This window comes from Sylvia atricapilla, chromosome 1 (assembly GCF_009819655.1).
Source record: "Sylvia atricapilla isolate bSylAtr1 chromosome 1, bSylAtr1.pri, whole genome shotgun sequence".
NCBI lineage: Eukaryota > Metazoa > Chordata > Aves > Passeriformes > Sylviidae > Sylvia > Sylvia atricapilla.
Window position 1 is genome coordinate 101,567,956 of NC_089140.1, and position 16,836 is coordinate 101,584,791.

The 16,836-nt window shown below is 42.7% G+C and overlaps 1 protein-coding gene across 9 annotated transcripts in view; it reads right to left on the reverse strand.

Moving 5' to 3' along the window:
- The window catches only part of MTCL1 (microtubule crosslinking factor 1), a 103,563-nt gene that overhangs the window by 42,105 nt on the left and 44,622 nt on the right, over positions 1 to 16,836 (reverse strand). For 4 of the 9 annotated variants that reach the window (XM_066329141.1, XM_066329134.1, XM_066329106.1 and 1 more), the window contains exons 4-6: positions 5,955 to 6,014; positions 3,857 to 3,934; positions 1 to 73 (exon numbers count right to left, since the gene is read on the reverse strand). The exon at positions 1 to 73 is cut by the window's left edge and continues 1,253 nt beyond it. In XM_066329141.1, the coding sequence (XP_066185238.1) occupies positions 1 to 73; positions 3,857 to 3,934; positions 5,955 to 6,014 (211 nt within the window). The remainder of the gene's footprint in view (positions 74 to 3,856; positions 3,935 to 5,954; positions 6,015 to 16,836) is intronic. The other 5 variants (XM_066329151.1, XM_066329126.1, XM_066329180.1 and 2 more) reach the window with 2 other exon arrangements.

The window sequence follows — 16,836 nt, forward strand, 5'->3', positions numbered from 1 at the left end:
CCATCTTCTTACGCATCAGCGCTGCCTCCTCTTTGGCAAACTGGAGCTGGCACTTCAAATCAGCGCTGTCCTCCTGCCAAGAACAATCACCCCCCACCCCAAGATTATGTTACAATAGAAGCACAACCAGCAGTTTGTTTTCCAAAATCTCCACCTCCCCATCCTCTGAGCTGTATCTGTTGAGTATGCAAACGATTCACAGACAGAGCTGCGCAAACCACACAGCTGACACATTTCATGGCTTGGTCTTGGTTAAATTGGCAAAGCAGCTTGACCAGAATTAAAGAGGAAGGAAAAAAAAAAAAGTGTGCCTGTGCAAGTGTTCAGTGATGCAAGAGTGCCAGCAGAATGTTTTTTCTCAAATGCTGAGCAAACTTTGTGGAAAATAATGATTCAAATGAAAAGGTTCCATGATTTGCTGGCACTTTTTGTTCCATTTGCTTTTTGTTCCATTTACTTTAATGACACGCTTGTTCCCTTCAAGCATCACAAAGCAAAGACTACTCAGACGAATTTGCTCACCATCATCTCAAATTTTAGGCTCCTCCAGCTAGAAAGCACAACAAAGGTGTGCTGACCTGCATGATTACCTTGAAAAGTGAAGACTTTAATTACTGTGATATAATGTTGTGAAATAGACCAAGTTCCTAACTTGCTTTCCAAATAGGAAACACACTGTTTTCTCTACTGCTGTTATTATTAGGACAGAGCAGATTGAGATCTCTGTTTATGGGATGAACAACTATTCACAAGGGAGATTGGTGAAAACATGTGAAAAAGGGGAGAAAAATTCATTAAACTGTGTTTACATCCAAATCCATCCCATGTGAAAACCTGCATTTTTCAGGAAGTACCAGGGTATTGAATGACTGTTTGGGGGTTTTTGTGTGTGTTGGGCATTAAACAGCACCGCATCTCATCTCAGATGAAAACTCCAGTGTGTATTGTGCTGAAATAAGAGACAAGGTTAAGTAAATTCTAAGCCGATGAACAATTTTTTTGCATGAATCACTTTCATGAATTGTCATGGAGATACAGGCACTCGGCCTCAAAAGAGACACATTTATCAGCATTAGCAGTATAATGGAAGGCAGGCTTTGAAAGGTGATCTCCTGAGACAGCAGATTTTATCGCTGTTGGTAGGCCATGTGGACATATGTGCAATTATATATGGAAACTTCATTTCGGTCTCTGGAACACTCTTATCCTTCACAAGCACCATTTTGTTGTAATTCCTAATAATGGAAACCAAATTCAGAGGAAAACATGACTAACTTTAATTGTTCACCCAGATCAGGCTATTAAAAAAATATAAAAATTACAAAACTAATTACGGTTCAGCAATCTGAGGAGATGGATTAATTTCTGTAGCACACATCCTAGCACACTGGCCTTCTATGTTACCTAGATTAATTTTGCCACATTCTATTTACATAAATACTAATTATGACTTAATTTCAGCTGTTAAAAATCAAACAGACAAAAAAGTGATCGGTTGTATACTTCTGAATCCAGTCAGCTTTTCTGATTGATGTTGCCTGCTGCAGTTTGTGACTTTAAAATGCTAAATAGGAAAAAAGTCAACCTACATGTTAATAACATGATAGAGGTAAAAAATAGTCAAACTTTCTGTTAATATGTGGTTTTCATTGATAACCAAGAGCCAAACAACAACAATGTTTCTGGCGTCAGAAATATAAGTTTTAAGTTAATTCAAGCAAGGTACTTATGACTGATTAGAAGCAGAGCCTCTAGAAGATGGACTTTCTATCCTCTCTATTTCCTCCTTGCATACACATTTCTCTTTTTCACACATATATTAATAAATTGCTTTTGTCTTTATAACTCTTAAGTGCAAATTAAGAATCAAATAAAAACCTGGCAAAATACTCTGCAGCCTCTGCTGGAGTCATTCTGAATTTTGGTTGCTCTGGCTAGATAAAGCTGAATGATTAAAGCATCATCTTAGTCCAGGGCTGCACAACACATTACTTCTGTTTTTCCTGTGAATCATTTTATCCCTAAAGCTCTAGGTTTTGCTTTTAGGGAAATACAAAGAACACAAGGAAAGTTACAGCCAGACCAGTGCTGCACATCAGAGGCCACAGCTGGGATGATTACTTCTGGTTATTCATTTATTTATCTGTTAATAGCTGGTCTGACATTTTCTTTATTCTGTCTTTGTAATCCTGCATTCTTTACCCAACTTCTTGTCTGCCTTTGGCTTCAAGAGCCCAGCTGTCAGTGGCAGTAGCCGGTGCCTTGCCCCTCCCCGGCTGCAGGCAGCTGGAGCCATGCCCGAGGGAAGGGGCAGCCCCATCCCTCTGCCTGGGAGCACCGGGGGCTCGCTCCCACCGTGGGGTCAGAGGCACCTCCAGCCAGACACCCAGTGCCTTTCAGACAGTTCAAATAACAGCACTCAGGACAACACAATCAGAGTTTTGAAGCTTTTGAAGAAAAGGGAAAGGCTTCGATGGGTTTAGGGTCAGGGCCCCAATGTTTTTGCTCAGCATCACTGCATGACTCAATGCATCTGTGGAGTTAGTGTGTTATTATTGCAGGACAAAAACCTCTTTTAACTTCTTTAATGGCATTACTTTATTGCCAGGTTTTGTCTTAGCAACTTTTTTTCTTTAAAAAAGGATCAAATTTTCAAGGTTGGTTTTTTTTTTTTTTTTTTTTTTTTTTTTTTTTCAAGAGCTGAAACAAGCAAGATCTTTTTCATCAAGCAAACACAAGCCTCATACAAAACAACAGAGCTGATGGATGTTAATCTCGCCTACTAAATATGGATCCCATCTGGAAAGGTGAGAAAGCTCTAGATCTTCCTCGCTTCCCTGCCAGGGAACATCCCATACCCCTGACAGCATTTTTTCCAAAGGAAAAGAATGGTCAGGAGAGATTTATCAGCCAGATCTAAACATGCCAGAAGGGTAGGACTCCAACCTTCATGCATCTGTCCCTCTGAAACTTTGTGTACAGAAATATCACCAATTTCTTGATCAGTTGAAACCAAGTAGAAACAGCGAGAGGGTGAGACACCCACACAGGCAAGCAGACTTTTGACATATGAGGCAAAATAAAGAGAGGCCAAATCACTGAAATCAAGAATAGCTCATTATTAGTTAAATCGTGAATAAAAGGACAGGAGAGGGAAAAAAAAAAAAAAACCCACCAGGGAGACTAGCCTTTCCATGGTTTTGGAATAACAAGAGGCTCAAATCCCAGGGGCTGAATATGGGCAATGGCCTCCTGACTGTATTAAATATCCAGTATGTGGATGCTTTCCTAAAATGTGTACACAGGGCAAATCATATAGAAAGAAAAGAAGGAACAGCAGTGCAAAGATGTGATAGTCACGGTGCTCGTCATGGACTTTGAGAGATCATTAAGGATAAATGGGAGTTAATGATTACCGATGGTGGTAATTTGCATGCAATTGCACTGTGGCTCTGCATGGCACTTCAGAAGGATGTTAATGGGTAAAAAAAGGAGAAGGAAAAAAACCCAGATCCTTCCCTACAGAGTCTGCTGTCTAATTAGACAAATGTCGGATGTGGAGATAAAGAAATGAAATGTATAGGAAATAAATTACCTTAATTATGCAACGTAAATGCATAATGTGTGAGAGATGCGATGACAATGAAGAGCTGATCAAAAATTCCCCAATACAATATTTCTTTTCTGGCAGGAAGACACAAAGCTAGATAGAGGCCAACACCACCTCCTCTACCACCACCACCAGCTCAAGAGAATTGCCAGGCAGAAGACTGGTAAGCATTTTTGGGGTTGCAAGTGTGACGACAAGGCAGTACAACCAGCACCCAAGCATCTGGCTGAGTGCCAGCACTCCTACCTTGCGCTGGAGAACCACTTTTCTTTGTGTTTTGCCTGGTGCCTGGTATTTTCCAAGAAGCTCCGTTTTGCAATTCTGCTGAATAAAAACTTTTTTCTTCAATACTGCTAGAGGTGGCAGAGTACTACTATGAATTCTGCTTTTACACAACTTCAAGACAATCAACCTCATGGGTATTATTTACTTGGGGTGCCCTGTGGTGGGTGTGAAGTTCCAGTTTATTTTCATGACAAGCTCTCAGTAAGTAAAAACACCAGTCTTGACACATGCTATACATATCTGTAAGCACGTAGATGCACAGGATTTAAGTTTGAGGCCTTCTCAGTCACAAAGCATATAATGGGTGTTCATTCTAGATATTTAGGATATCTGTCCATGAAGAGCAGCATTTTGAATGTACTGGGCCCTGTCTGTACCAACCCTTTTGGGCCCTGCCCAGAACCTGGCAGCTGTTTGACCAGGTCAAGCATTTGATGTGATGCACTCTGATCTCAACCAGCAAATACCTTTGAATAGATGCTTGGGTTTGGAGACAGCTGTGGGTAATATCCTAGAGCAGGGAGAAAGCCAGGACATGTTCATACATGCTGGGCTATGTTGGTGTATAAGGTTATTTCTTGGTCTTTTCTACCCTAAAGAATTGGTGGAGAAAACTGAATGGCCACCTTGCAGAGTGCTGATGCAATGGTTTTCATTTCCAACCCGAAGTCCTTTGCTTGCAAGAGTTATGACTTGTGTGTAGAGGGTAAAAGGTTTTCTCCCCGTGTGGCTTCTGGGGTCACTTCCTTTTGATGTGAGTGGCGCTGAGCTCACACTTGGTTTCTCATTTTGTGAAGTCCTTTTTAAGGCTTTCCAAAGCAAGCTGTAACTGCTCTTAATGCCTGGATGTGGGTAGAGGAAGCAAGCACAAGAATCCCTTCTCTTTGCACAGCTCTGTATTTCCAGGAATGAGGAAAGGAAGGGCAATGCTGCCCACAAAGCCCTACGGTCACAATCGTGCCTTCATGTAGCTTCATCTGTAATTTGCATGTGTGTGGGCATGTGCATGTATTTCATCCTTGTAGTTTACATACTTGCAGAAAAACAAACTCTGACCTGACTGACGACTTAAATAGTTCTCTATAGCCGGTGCCCCATTTTAAGGTATGATTAAGCCATGCTTGTGTCTTCTTGGCGAGGACACTCAGTCTGCTGTGTCCTGGAAAAGCAGGCTGAAGTGTGCTGGCCATTGGCCAGTCCCCCAGTATGCCCACTCAGCTGCCCACCCTAACCCCTCAAGTTCAACATATTGTAGTGATTTATTACGGTTTCTATTACAAATCAATGGATTTTAAGACCAGACAGCCCATAGGTCTCGGCTGTGTACACTGAGCCTGCCAAGGGGGCAGCAGGGGAAGCACATCCCTTCTCTAATGAAGGCACAATGTATTTCCTGGCTCCTTTCCTGGGGAGGTGAAATACTATCCCCATCTCTCTGGCTATAAACAGTAACTGTGCGGGTGCTGGGAAAAGCTTTAACTCCTACAGTCAGCACAAAAAGCAGAGGAAACCAGGCAGACTGCTTTCCTGAGAAGGACTGACCAGTGATATTCTGATAAACCCCACGTCCAAGGAGAGGCTGAGTGGGCAGCTTAGGCTGTCTGTGGTACCTCAGCTTTAGGGAGCACAAGTTCAGCCACATCAGGGAGATCAAACCCTGGGCTGTGACACCAGAGCTCGTGAGGTGTCGTTTCAGTGTGTGAACTGCATTCCTGCCACAACACTCATTAGCACAAAGTCTTTGGCACAGTGTATAAATTTAGTTAGTCCCTAAGCTGCGATCCAATTATTTTGTGAGGCAAGGTGATTTGCTCTTCTTGTAGAAAACCCGCAGCCTGAATCGATGGATACAAGCACAATGAGCCAGAGAAGCTGCACAGTTTAGAGACTGCACTTTTGTCCTAAATTGCTTCTACATTATCTCTGGGAGGTCTCAGTAGATTAAGGCCTAATTGCGCTCAAGTTAATACACCTGAAGGCCCTGTCAAAACCTATATAAATATACTTTGGGTTGTATCACGTGATTTTGCTCAAAGTTGCATGCTCATGGAAACCATACCTGGGTAAATGTCTTTTTTTCTTTGTGGATTTCTCTGCTGCCTCTCCTCTTCAGGGAACTCTGCAACAGAAGCAATGCTATGTTATTGATAAGCTAAATACAAAGCCTGCAAGTTTGGCAGGTTTCACCATGAACCTGCCAACCTGTTAAATTAGGAGAGAGAAAGACGATTCTCCTGAATAGCTGGGGATTTAATTTTTCATAATATCTCTTAAAAGAACAATATGATCAGGTCCTTGTCAGTGAATCTTTTAATGCCCAAGATTTCCCACCAAAACAAAGAATACAATTAGTTAAAACTTCACAGAGGGGGGAACATTCCCCCCCTTTTCTTCTATGGACCACCACAATTTTTGGCTAAACTTTCTTTTTGCATGGGTCAGTGATTCATGTTTGATTAAACCAGGGCAGAAATCCAAGAATCTTACTCATAGTCTATGTGAAACACATTGTGGAAACCTCGGAGGAAAGCAACCCCCAAAAAAATAGGCAAGGGCATGCATGTTTAAGCTATGTGGTATAACATTATTTGTTAATCCATGCAAGCAAACATACTGAGGTGACCAGGTGAAGACCAGATAATTCTCCAGGAAATTTTGAATTTACTTCATAAACCAGATTTGATTGGTTTTGCAAATCTTTATATCCCTTTATAAGCAAGTATTTTTAAGACATGGAAATGATGTCATCATCACTGCATCACTGAGAAACTTCTCATTTCCCAAATGGAAAAGCACAGTTTTCCTGAGAAGGGAGAGGTAGAGCACCATCAGGATGTTACCAATGTTTACTAGTGTGTCAGGATTGGTTTCCAACCAGTGTGAGCTGGGCCTATTTAGAAACGGCATAAATTTGACACCTTTCAGGTTGAGGTATCAGAAGTGATCAAAAGGTATCAGAAAAAAAAATCAAAACCAAAAAACAAAAAAAAAAAACCAAAAAAACCCCCACAACCCCTCCCCCCACAAACCCCCAAACAAACCAACTAATGAAAAAACCCCAAAACCAACCAACCAAACAAAAAAGCAGAAAGCTGGGAACTGCAGAATTTGAATTCAAAGCAGGCTGTGTTGCTCTGGTTGTGCCCAGAGCCTGAAGGCCAGTACTCATCAAATCACCCCAATATTGTGGCCTCTTTCATTTATTACTTCTGTTTATATTTGTTCTGTGGGGGACATATTTCCAGTTGAGGTAAAGCTTGGGCTGCCATGGGTTGCCCACAGCTGGCAACATGGGCTGCCCTCCTCCTCGGTCCATGGAGCAGTGATGGAACAGTGTCCCTGGACCTGTGTCTGCTCCCATGTCAGACGGGCTAAACCCCAGTCTTTGTAACCCACACTAACCCAGCACTGCAAACCATGAGCCCAGCAAAGAGGAAGGGAAAGGAGGGAGAGGCATCCTGTTAATTAGCTAAGTCCAGTCTCGTGCCCTGCTGTGAGCTGGCAGAAAACACGATGTGAGCTTAGGGACCAGCACACACCCCACATACAAATCTGAACCAAAAGCCCTCCCTGGCTTTGTGGTTTCTGCCTGTTCAGCTACGCAGCTACTGCATGTTATAATTATCGCACACTAAGATAAATCCATCTATTCTTTGTTATACGCAGATAAGTAGTTAAAACCCATTCATACAAAGCACCATATGCCCAAGACATCCTACAGTTTATTTTTGCTAATCTGCTCTCTACTTTAATCCAGTGATTTCCTATAACTAATGAAGCTGAGTAAGAGAAAAATCTTTTTCTAGATACTGAAACAGTTCAATAAAAAAAAGACATTAAACATTAAAATCATCATATGAAAACCTGTTACACAAGCTTAGGCAGGATAAACAGCTACTGTTTTTTCTCTCTGTTTTTTTGGGTTTTTTTTAATGTGGTGTTATTCTAGAAGCAGATATGTAACTGAAAGCAATCACCAGTCAGCAGCATCACTCCCTGGCACGCAAGAGGGGTCATTCTGGTTGAAGAGAGATGGGGCATAGCCCTGGTCCTCACATTCACTTCTTTTCCATCTGACTTCAAGCAAGAACAACTTGACTGAAAGGGGGTTGCCTGGATACTGCATTTAATTTGTAAGCCCTTAGAGTCAGGGATGAGGCTATCAATTTCTGTAGAGGCCTCAACGCCCAGTTGTAGCAAATAACTACTCATTATGCTAGAAATGAAAAGCCTTGTGCCAAATGCTAAAAACCTCTTGCTCTTACCTCTAGGCAAAAGGTTACACTTAGACACATCCAGCTTGAGAAGCTATGAGATATAAACACATGGAGTGTGGTGTGTAACATAAAGTAATAAAGACTTTGCTGTGTAGTACGGGATAATACTTGGAAAACAAGGGGAAGAGAATTAAAATTTAGGTAGATGACATGGACCACAGGCTGAGATACAAGTAGGTAGCAATCTGGCTTTGGAAACTGTAAGCTCCACTTTGCACGGAAACAATGAATTTCATAGATACAGACTAACAGGTTTGTAATATATTGGCCTAGATGAGGCCTCATTTTAAGCATTTTCACACTGTCCCGTTGGACTGCCTTATGCAAGTCCCATTTGGATTTGCATAAGAACAACTTTCACTAATCAGTGCCTAGGCGGGAGACTGCTTTTTATTTCCATAAGGCAGAGACTCCACCTTAGGCTGAGTCTGTCCTCGGTGTAAGAAAAAGACTACTTATATATATTTACCTTTGGGGACTGGCAGTGGATTACAGGGAGAAACTTCCCTCACATGTATCAGTGGAGGACTTGAATACAAGCCTGGCAACAAGGCACTGCCTGGCCATAACCCCATAAGCTCTATATGAAAACGAGGGAGTATCTCCATTTCAGCGCTATGGGACCAGGCTGCACATGTGTATGAAACACCAACCAATACAGCTGCTGTTTTAGCTGGACTAAGGGAAGAGGCTGCTGCTGCTAAAAGTAGGGGAATGTGCTACAGGCTTAAATTATTTAAAATGCAAAATGGTCCAGTAAATGAGCATTTCTCTTTGATGTATAGGAGATTGGCATCAGAAGTTGATACGAATTAATGCTAGAAGGAACATTTCTATACTACTTTCTATACTAAAGAGATCAGCCAGGGTTGGCTGTCTACCAAAAAGTCTTTCAATGATGGTTAAACAAGATTTTATTCATCCTTTGGTGAACAGAATCTCTTAAGAGAGTGGTTACTTGTGCAGACATTTCCTATCTCTTCACTTTCACTGCAATTTGTTGATGGACCTCTTGGCTACCAAGGAGAGCTAATGTATGGAGACCCAGCGTTTTAAAAGTTAAATTTCCCAAAAGATTATTGGATGTAGGGACTACAGTGTTAACAGTGGGAAGAGACACAATTATTTTTACTTTCCCTAGGAGCCTAGCAGGGACAAGAAGATGTAATTTGCATCTTCAGGTGAATTTCATTCTTAACAGGTCAAAGGAGAGTCCTGCAAACTGAGCAGTGAAAGCGAGCAGTGAAACCCACATGGAGGACAACAAGCAGGAGTCAATGCACTGGAACTGGAGGTTAAGCAAAATCTGGAAATAAAGTTTGAGTTAAGAGCAACTGTACATGTAAACACATGATGGGCTCCATGTTTTCATACTGAAGCAAGGGCCGAGTAGGATGAGAGTAGAGTTGCGAACAGGCGTTGGTAGAGAAGGATTTGGTAAAGGAGAGAACCACCGTCCCTACGAGCTGCCATCCTGTCACTTTATTCACTGCTGCTGAGAGGAGCAAGTAATTTGTGTGGCATTCTGGCATCTGCAGGCAAACGTGGGCTTGCTATCATATGTGCATCAAACTGAACCTGCAAAATCCAGTAGTCAGTCACTGAAGGGACAATGTTTGCAGCTCAAAAACGGAGAGCTTGGATTGGAAAGTCCAGCCCTGAAGGCAGTTTCTATTACTGTGATGTGTGAGGAATTATGCACAAGCATCGCTGGCTCTTATAAGCTGTATAAATAATGTTTTGTGCCAATGATGGCTTGCTACCGATTGCTTTGAAATGGATAATCACAATTTTCATTTGCATTCATTAGAAGATACTGCCTGTGAGGGACTTGACAGTATTTTTTAAAAATTATGCACAAATTACCAAATCCACTTGCTCTAAATCCAGCAGTAGGTGAAGCAGACCACTTGCAGATTACCAGTAACTGCGAGGCTAACAGCTCCAGAGCTGCACATTGGCATTTCTTAACAAGAGCTAAATTCTTGCTAGCTATTAGGGCCTCTCATGTTCAAGAATGAACAAACCATCCAGAGAGACATAATCTCTGCCCTACAGAATGTGACTCATCAAGAGATCTTGCCAATGGACCAACTTTTTCATCACACTTACTCTCCAAGAAACACCAGTGGTTTAAATGAAGGTAATTCTGCTTGGCATCTATGTGAATCAGAAGAAAACCAGATCCTCTTGTTAACAGATGGTCAGAGGGTGGATTTATCCGCAAGAGATATAAACCAGTGTTCATTAACTGCACCACTAATCAGGAACGCTTCACTGCAAGTGTTTTCCAGGCACTGTGCAGGACTGCATAAGAAGATTCTGTCAGGAGATGAAAAAGGATGGAGATCTTCATGTTCCTTCTCCAGCAAACCTCATCCACACAGATGAAGCTCTGCTAGCCACTGCAGGCTGTTTCCTTCTTAACTTTTGCAGCTTTGGACTTGCCAGACCCTGACACTGTGGACGTGCATGATTCTCCTTCATCTCACTGTTTTAGAGCTATCCCTGTTTGTCCAGTCTTGCATATAAAGGAAAACACCCTTTGTGCAGAGGTCTGCCACTCTTAAATCACTGATGAATAAACTTTTCTAAGAAGAAAAGAACATGATGTGGAAAATGACCAAGACCTTTTCCTTTAGAAGGGGCAGATTTCAGCTATCACACTGCACTGTCCTTTACTGTTACCTGCTCACTTGGGAAAAGGAAGCATTTCCCATTTCTGTAGCAATATCCCTTTTGTAAGGCAGGACAGGGTGGCTTTACATTCTTTCTTGAGGCCTGAAGTGTCTCTAAGTCCCAAGTATTTGACTGAAGTTTTGCTTTGCTGCCCTCCCATTCTTCTATATTTCAATGACTGTGCAGTGGAAGCACAGCTTTTTCGTTGTGAACTCTTGTACGTATCTACAGGATGGTTAATGGAACTGGGAAGTACAATGAAATTCTAATTGCTTTTCAATTGCTGTAGGCCCTTGAAAAAGATAGGCCCTCACCAAGCCCTGATAAAGCTGGGCTTGACGCAAGTGATCGGTATCTCCATTCATTCCCATGTGTGTTTCATTTACTAGAAACCTCTAAATACTGCGATACTCATCATTCACATGACCTAGCAAAGCAAGCTATGTCTGAAATATCATAAGCATTACAGTTTCAGGATAAAAGGCATCCCTTGAGTAAAAGAGCAGCAAAGCACACTAGCTTTCAGCTCCAGCTTAAATTTCCCTAACGCTGCATTACTCTATTGTGCTAAGCTTATGAATAGAAGCCTCTTTCTTTTGCCTCTCACTATAAACACACTGCACTGTCTGTCTCATGTGGCTTCCTGGTGCCCTTCACATGCAGGCTGTGATATTAAGCTGCTTTGGTGTTTACAAATAATGTGGTGTGACAGGTCTGGGAGTGTGCTGGGGAGGGAAGCACCAGGGTTGCACCTGCTGTCTGAAGCCCTGGAAGGTTAGACAGCAGCTCTTGGGAGGATGGGAGACAGCTGGGCTGGCTCTGTGTTCAGCTCACAACACACCATTTCACTCTAATATTTGGACAGTGGGGGCTGATATGGGGGCCAGAAACCAATATAATAATTCTTATTAAAAAAATAATTACTAAATAATTACAGAAATAATTGGTAAAGGATATAGCCTATTGATACGATAATTGTTATCAATATAAAAATCTGTCTTCTGCAACAGACAGCTGAGATACTAACCACTAATGTGTATCAGTGTCTTACACAGTTCCTCTGCCCAAACATTTCCTAGTAACTTGTTAAATTCATTAAAATACATTTTAAAAGTCTCTGTCTGTCCCATTTTGTTAAGATATAAAATACCCCAATTACATTACATTAGTCACAATACATAAAGAAAATTATAACACGTGGACACCAGAATTTTCTTTCTTATGGGGGGGAGGGTTCCTATTTCAGGTAAAGGAAACCAGAAAGAAGCCAGGCAGATGATTGCAGACAGTGCTGATTTTTCCCCCCCTGCTACACCAGTAGAGTGACACTGATGTGCCAAGAGCAAACAAATCCCTCAGAGCCTTGTCGCCCTTCCACTTGCACAGCTATTAAATGTGAGTTCTGCACACTGTGCCCTTTCCTTAACCCCACATCACAGGCACACGTGCTACCCCTCCGCCCGGGCACCAGCTGAGCCTGAGGAGGACACTGCTGCTGCCACATCCCTCACAGTTCTGCCAGGCAGGAGCAGCATCCACACCAACTGCAGCAGTGGGCTGCTGCCAGGCCTCTTCAGGCTGCTCCATCTCCCATCACATTATCCCTGTAATGCCCATGGTACTGGAACCCATTGCTAGGACCACCTGCCCCCTCCTCCCCACTGGCACAGGAGGCAGGAGCAGCGCCCCAAATTCCTCTACATCAGCTGAGCTGCAGTGACCGAGCAGCAGCCTGCAGAAGGGAGCCGTGTCAACCTGCAGCCCTTTGGGAAAGAACTTGTGGAAGAGTCAGGCTTAATCCGAGTGCTATGTGCTGTGCTGACACTGCCCGAGCGCAGTGCCTCTAATTACCTCGTTAGTGTAATCCCCTAGCAGACAGCCCGTGAAAAATGTGCTGGGCACTCTGTACACACAGAAATAGACCTGTCCTGAAACAACTTGGCAACAGGCATGGTGCTCATCATCAGCCACAAAACCCTACGGAAAGACACACGCCTGGTGCTCATAGCCCAGGCCACACTTCAGCATGCCCAGAGGGAAACAACATCTCTCACTGTGAGGGCAGGCACCCAGCCAGCCCCTTGGCCAGCAGTGGCAGTGTGGGCTCCCTTCTCCACCTCTCTGGACCAAACAAGGATTGTAAAACTCACTGAGAAGATGAAACAGCTTATATGACCTTTTTAGAGCCTTCTTCTCTCTCGTGATGACTCTTACTGCAGTTGTCTGAGTAAAAATAGACAACTGCTAGAAAAAGCCACCTGTGACACACCTGCCCTTGCCATCCACCATCCACCTCACACTGCTTGGCATCACCTGCACCACCCAGTGCTAAATGTAAACTGCCTGAAAACAGAGGTTGACTGTCCTTCCCTCCTGTTCTCCATGAAAAAATGCTTCCCCAGAATGCTTTACTGAATGGGACTGCAGGCCAGGTAGTGCTCAGAGATGGGATTGGGAGTTTGCATTCCCAAAGGAAGACAGAGTGAGAGCATTTATTGCTGGTGCCTGCACACCCAGCCTGGCCTTTCCTGTAGCACAGCCGACCTGTTACAAGCAAAAAAGTTGTTTGGCTGGGTTTTGTTCCAGAAAAAGAGTAAGTAAGCAGTATATACGCAGGGAACTCCTGTCCAGTTGCAGAGGTAGAGTCTGCTAATTCCATGCACCAAGACCTTTTAGAAAGTAATATTACGTAGCTGGCAGTCCCATTATCAGGACAGAATTCAGAAGACTGGAGGAACAAACTGGAGATTTTGACAGTGATGGGATAAAGCAGAGATAGACATGATTTGGACAGTGCTGATAGAAGAGAGGAGCTGAGCAAAGCTGCAAGTCCATACTAGGTCAGGAAGTTACTGCAACCATTTACAAAACTGGGAGAGGGAGAAAACACACCTCTGCAATCTCTTTAGTGTTCAAGGTATGGACCTAAAGAGCAAATTTCATAGAACCTAGTAAAAAGAAGATTTTTAGAAGTCTTTTTGCAGAAAACAATATTCTCAACTGCACAACATCTGTGCTGTCCACACTAATAGATCAACTGCCACAGGATTGCTCTTTACATTGAGGATGGAAAGGAAAATTTTCCTTGAGCAGACAACTATCAGCACAAGCATCTTCAAGCACCCCTGGATTAGAGCAACTCACTGTTGCTATTAAGTATTAAATGAAATTCTAAAGAAGCAGAGAGATTAAAAGCCAACTTCAATGATCCCCAACAAATACATCCCAGACAGTCTTTGTAATCCTCAGTTGCCCATCCATTATTTCACAATTTTAAGGGCATTGCACTCTGAAAAGGGGGGTTATAAAAATAGAGCAAAAAGACAGCAAATTGGCACTTGGATAGCTGGTGACATTTTTGAACTTTGGATAGCTGCTGCCTGTTATACACCTTCCTATACATCATTCAATGCATACAATTTACTGTCAGGTAATGGGTCACCCCCAAGACATTCATATTCAGCAAGCCATAGGAGTCACAGTTCAAGTCCAAATAAAGTTAGTTCTGCTGCAATGAACACAACCATTGATTACAGGAATGAAATTCAAGTCAGAGTGTAGCACTTGTAATTAAGAAACAGTGAAACCAGGGCAGGCACGAGTGACAAGAAGGGGACAGAGCTCCTCCAAGCATGTCAGTGCAGTGTCCACCCACTGTCCCAGCATGTTCTGTGAAGAAAGAGTTGCCCCCATGGGAGAAAAGTGCTAGGCTACCTATGTGCCAAACTGCAGCTGGAAAAAGACAGGAGGGAAAGAAATTGTTAGGATAGCATATAATTGCAAAATCCGCATTTCCTTAGTAAAACCAGTCTACAAAGATGTGTCAGCAGCAATCCTGTAAATATCAAATGAGAAACCCTACATGATTGATATAGCTTCACCAAAATGTGCTTAGAAAGGAGTATGAAAAGCCCAAATGGGAACACAGTGCTTCAAATATTAAAATTAAAAATGCACAGAAAAATTATAAATATTCCACAAATGCTAGCAGCAAAGTAATCTGTTGTGAAGCATGATTCTGAGGAGACCTCAACCTGTGCAGGTATTTGAGTCACCCTTAACTATTTTGCCTGCTCCTGGGGCTGGACTGTGATTGCCTGGGCATCTCTTCAGGTTGCCTATGGGGAGCTGGGATGGCTCTCTAAGTGTGCAGGGGCTGCACTCTCTCATGCTGCTGCTGCTTTGAAGCCTGAAACAAGCTGCCTCAAGCTCCTTGCTGGGATTAAGAGTCTCTGCCTCTGGATACAGAAGGATGCTCTGACACTGTAGACAAAAGCACAAAATTAAAGACAAATTGTGCATTACTGGGTCTTATGTGGGGAAGCGAGGCCCAGGAGAGGGTCTCAAAGCTCTCAGACTTCTGAGAGTGGCTCCTTGAGAGATGGGTAAAAGCAGGGATTGGGATAATGCTTCTTGGTCTGCTCTGTAGCTCCTGGGAAGGACAGATAGCTTTTCCATGTCTTGACAGGGGAGCTGACTCCCCAAGCCTCCCCATTGCACTGCCTCAGTGCTTCAAAGAGCTGGTTTTGTGATGGTGCTCAGCACCCGCCCAAAGGAGAAATTCACAGCTGCAACTTTGTTTTATTCACCCCTCTCTAAATGCATCTTATTTGGGGCCCAAGTCCTGTACTTTGTTTTGATATAGATTTATTACAAATGACAATGTTTTATCTATTTTCTTTTTCAGTGCAGAATAGAAGGAAAAAGAGGATGACCCATTTATATGCCCTTAAATCAGGAAAAAGATTAGTTTTCAAACTTATCTGAGAACTTATACCACTGTTTTCCTCTCTGCCTTTCTTGCTAATATCAAAACAAGCACAAGAAGCCTAAAATAGTAATAGAATGCCCTTAAAAAACAAAACAAAACAACCCAACCAACCAAACAAAACATTAATCATACCACATTTGCATGCTCTTGTGTGGGGTGAGCTGCAGTCACACAGCCAGGGCTGGTTTCTGGAGCTGCTTCTGGATAAGAAGCCTTCTACCCTCCAGAAGCTGAAGGATCCACCAGAGCAGTGCAAGGTCACCACAGCCATGACCAGTCCCAGGACAAGGCAGTGTTAGGCAGCTTGGGAAACTTGTACCATTCCTCTTCTCTTGAGGGAATGAATCTGTGACCCTAGTCACATTGCACATGGTACTTTTATTATGAAATTATTATGATAACAAATGAAGACTGGTAGCTAAATGGTCCAACCCCAAGTATAGAACAAAATATGAAAAAGGTAAGCAGCACAGTCAATGTGTCCTTGGCTATAACCATGCACCAAAACATGTGGGAAGATCTTATGGATCCCTTTGCAGGGCTTGCTGCTGTTGCTGCCTAGTAAAGGAGGTTTCTGAAGATGATTTGCAAATCAGCTTCTGAAAAGTCATTTTTAGATAGTAACACCAAAGACCTTCTAATCTCTGTGCACTTCTCATGCTGAAGTACATCAGAGCAGGAACATCCTGATGTATTTTGTATTTGATTTGCCTACTCCTAAGAACCGCTTCATATGTGGAAAGATTTGCAAAGCATTCAGGTATAGCAAAGTAGCTCCTGCTGGGGACTGCAGGTGGGGAAAATAATCAGGGGAAATACCCTTTTATTATACTTTTTGACCAAAACGTAAAGTAGCACTTTGATTTTCTTACTATAAATCAGCATATGAAGTGCAGAGATTTTACCATATACAAATGGCTAAATACCGGATACCAGAGTGGAATTTAATTCTGTGCCAGAATCATACCCATCTCTTCCTTTCTAATGCCTTTAAAAAAAAGTCTCACATTTTCATTAACTTCAGTGAGGCTTGGACTAAGGCCTCAGGCAGTGTAAGGCTCTCATTGTCTCCACTGAAACAGGAGTTTGTAGGAGACCATTCAGGGGTTGCTGCAGAGAGGTGTCTAATTAGGAGCAACTAATCCACGATTATTATTGTTCTGCTGTGATTCAAAGTAAGGCAGCAGGGATGCCGGATGAAAGGAGGCAATCAG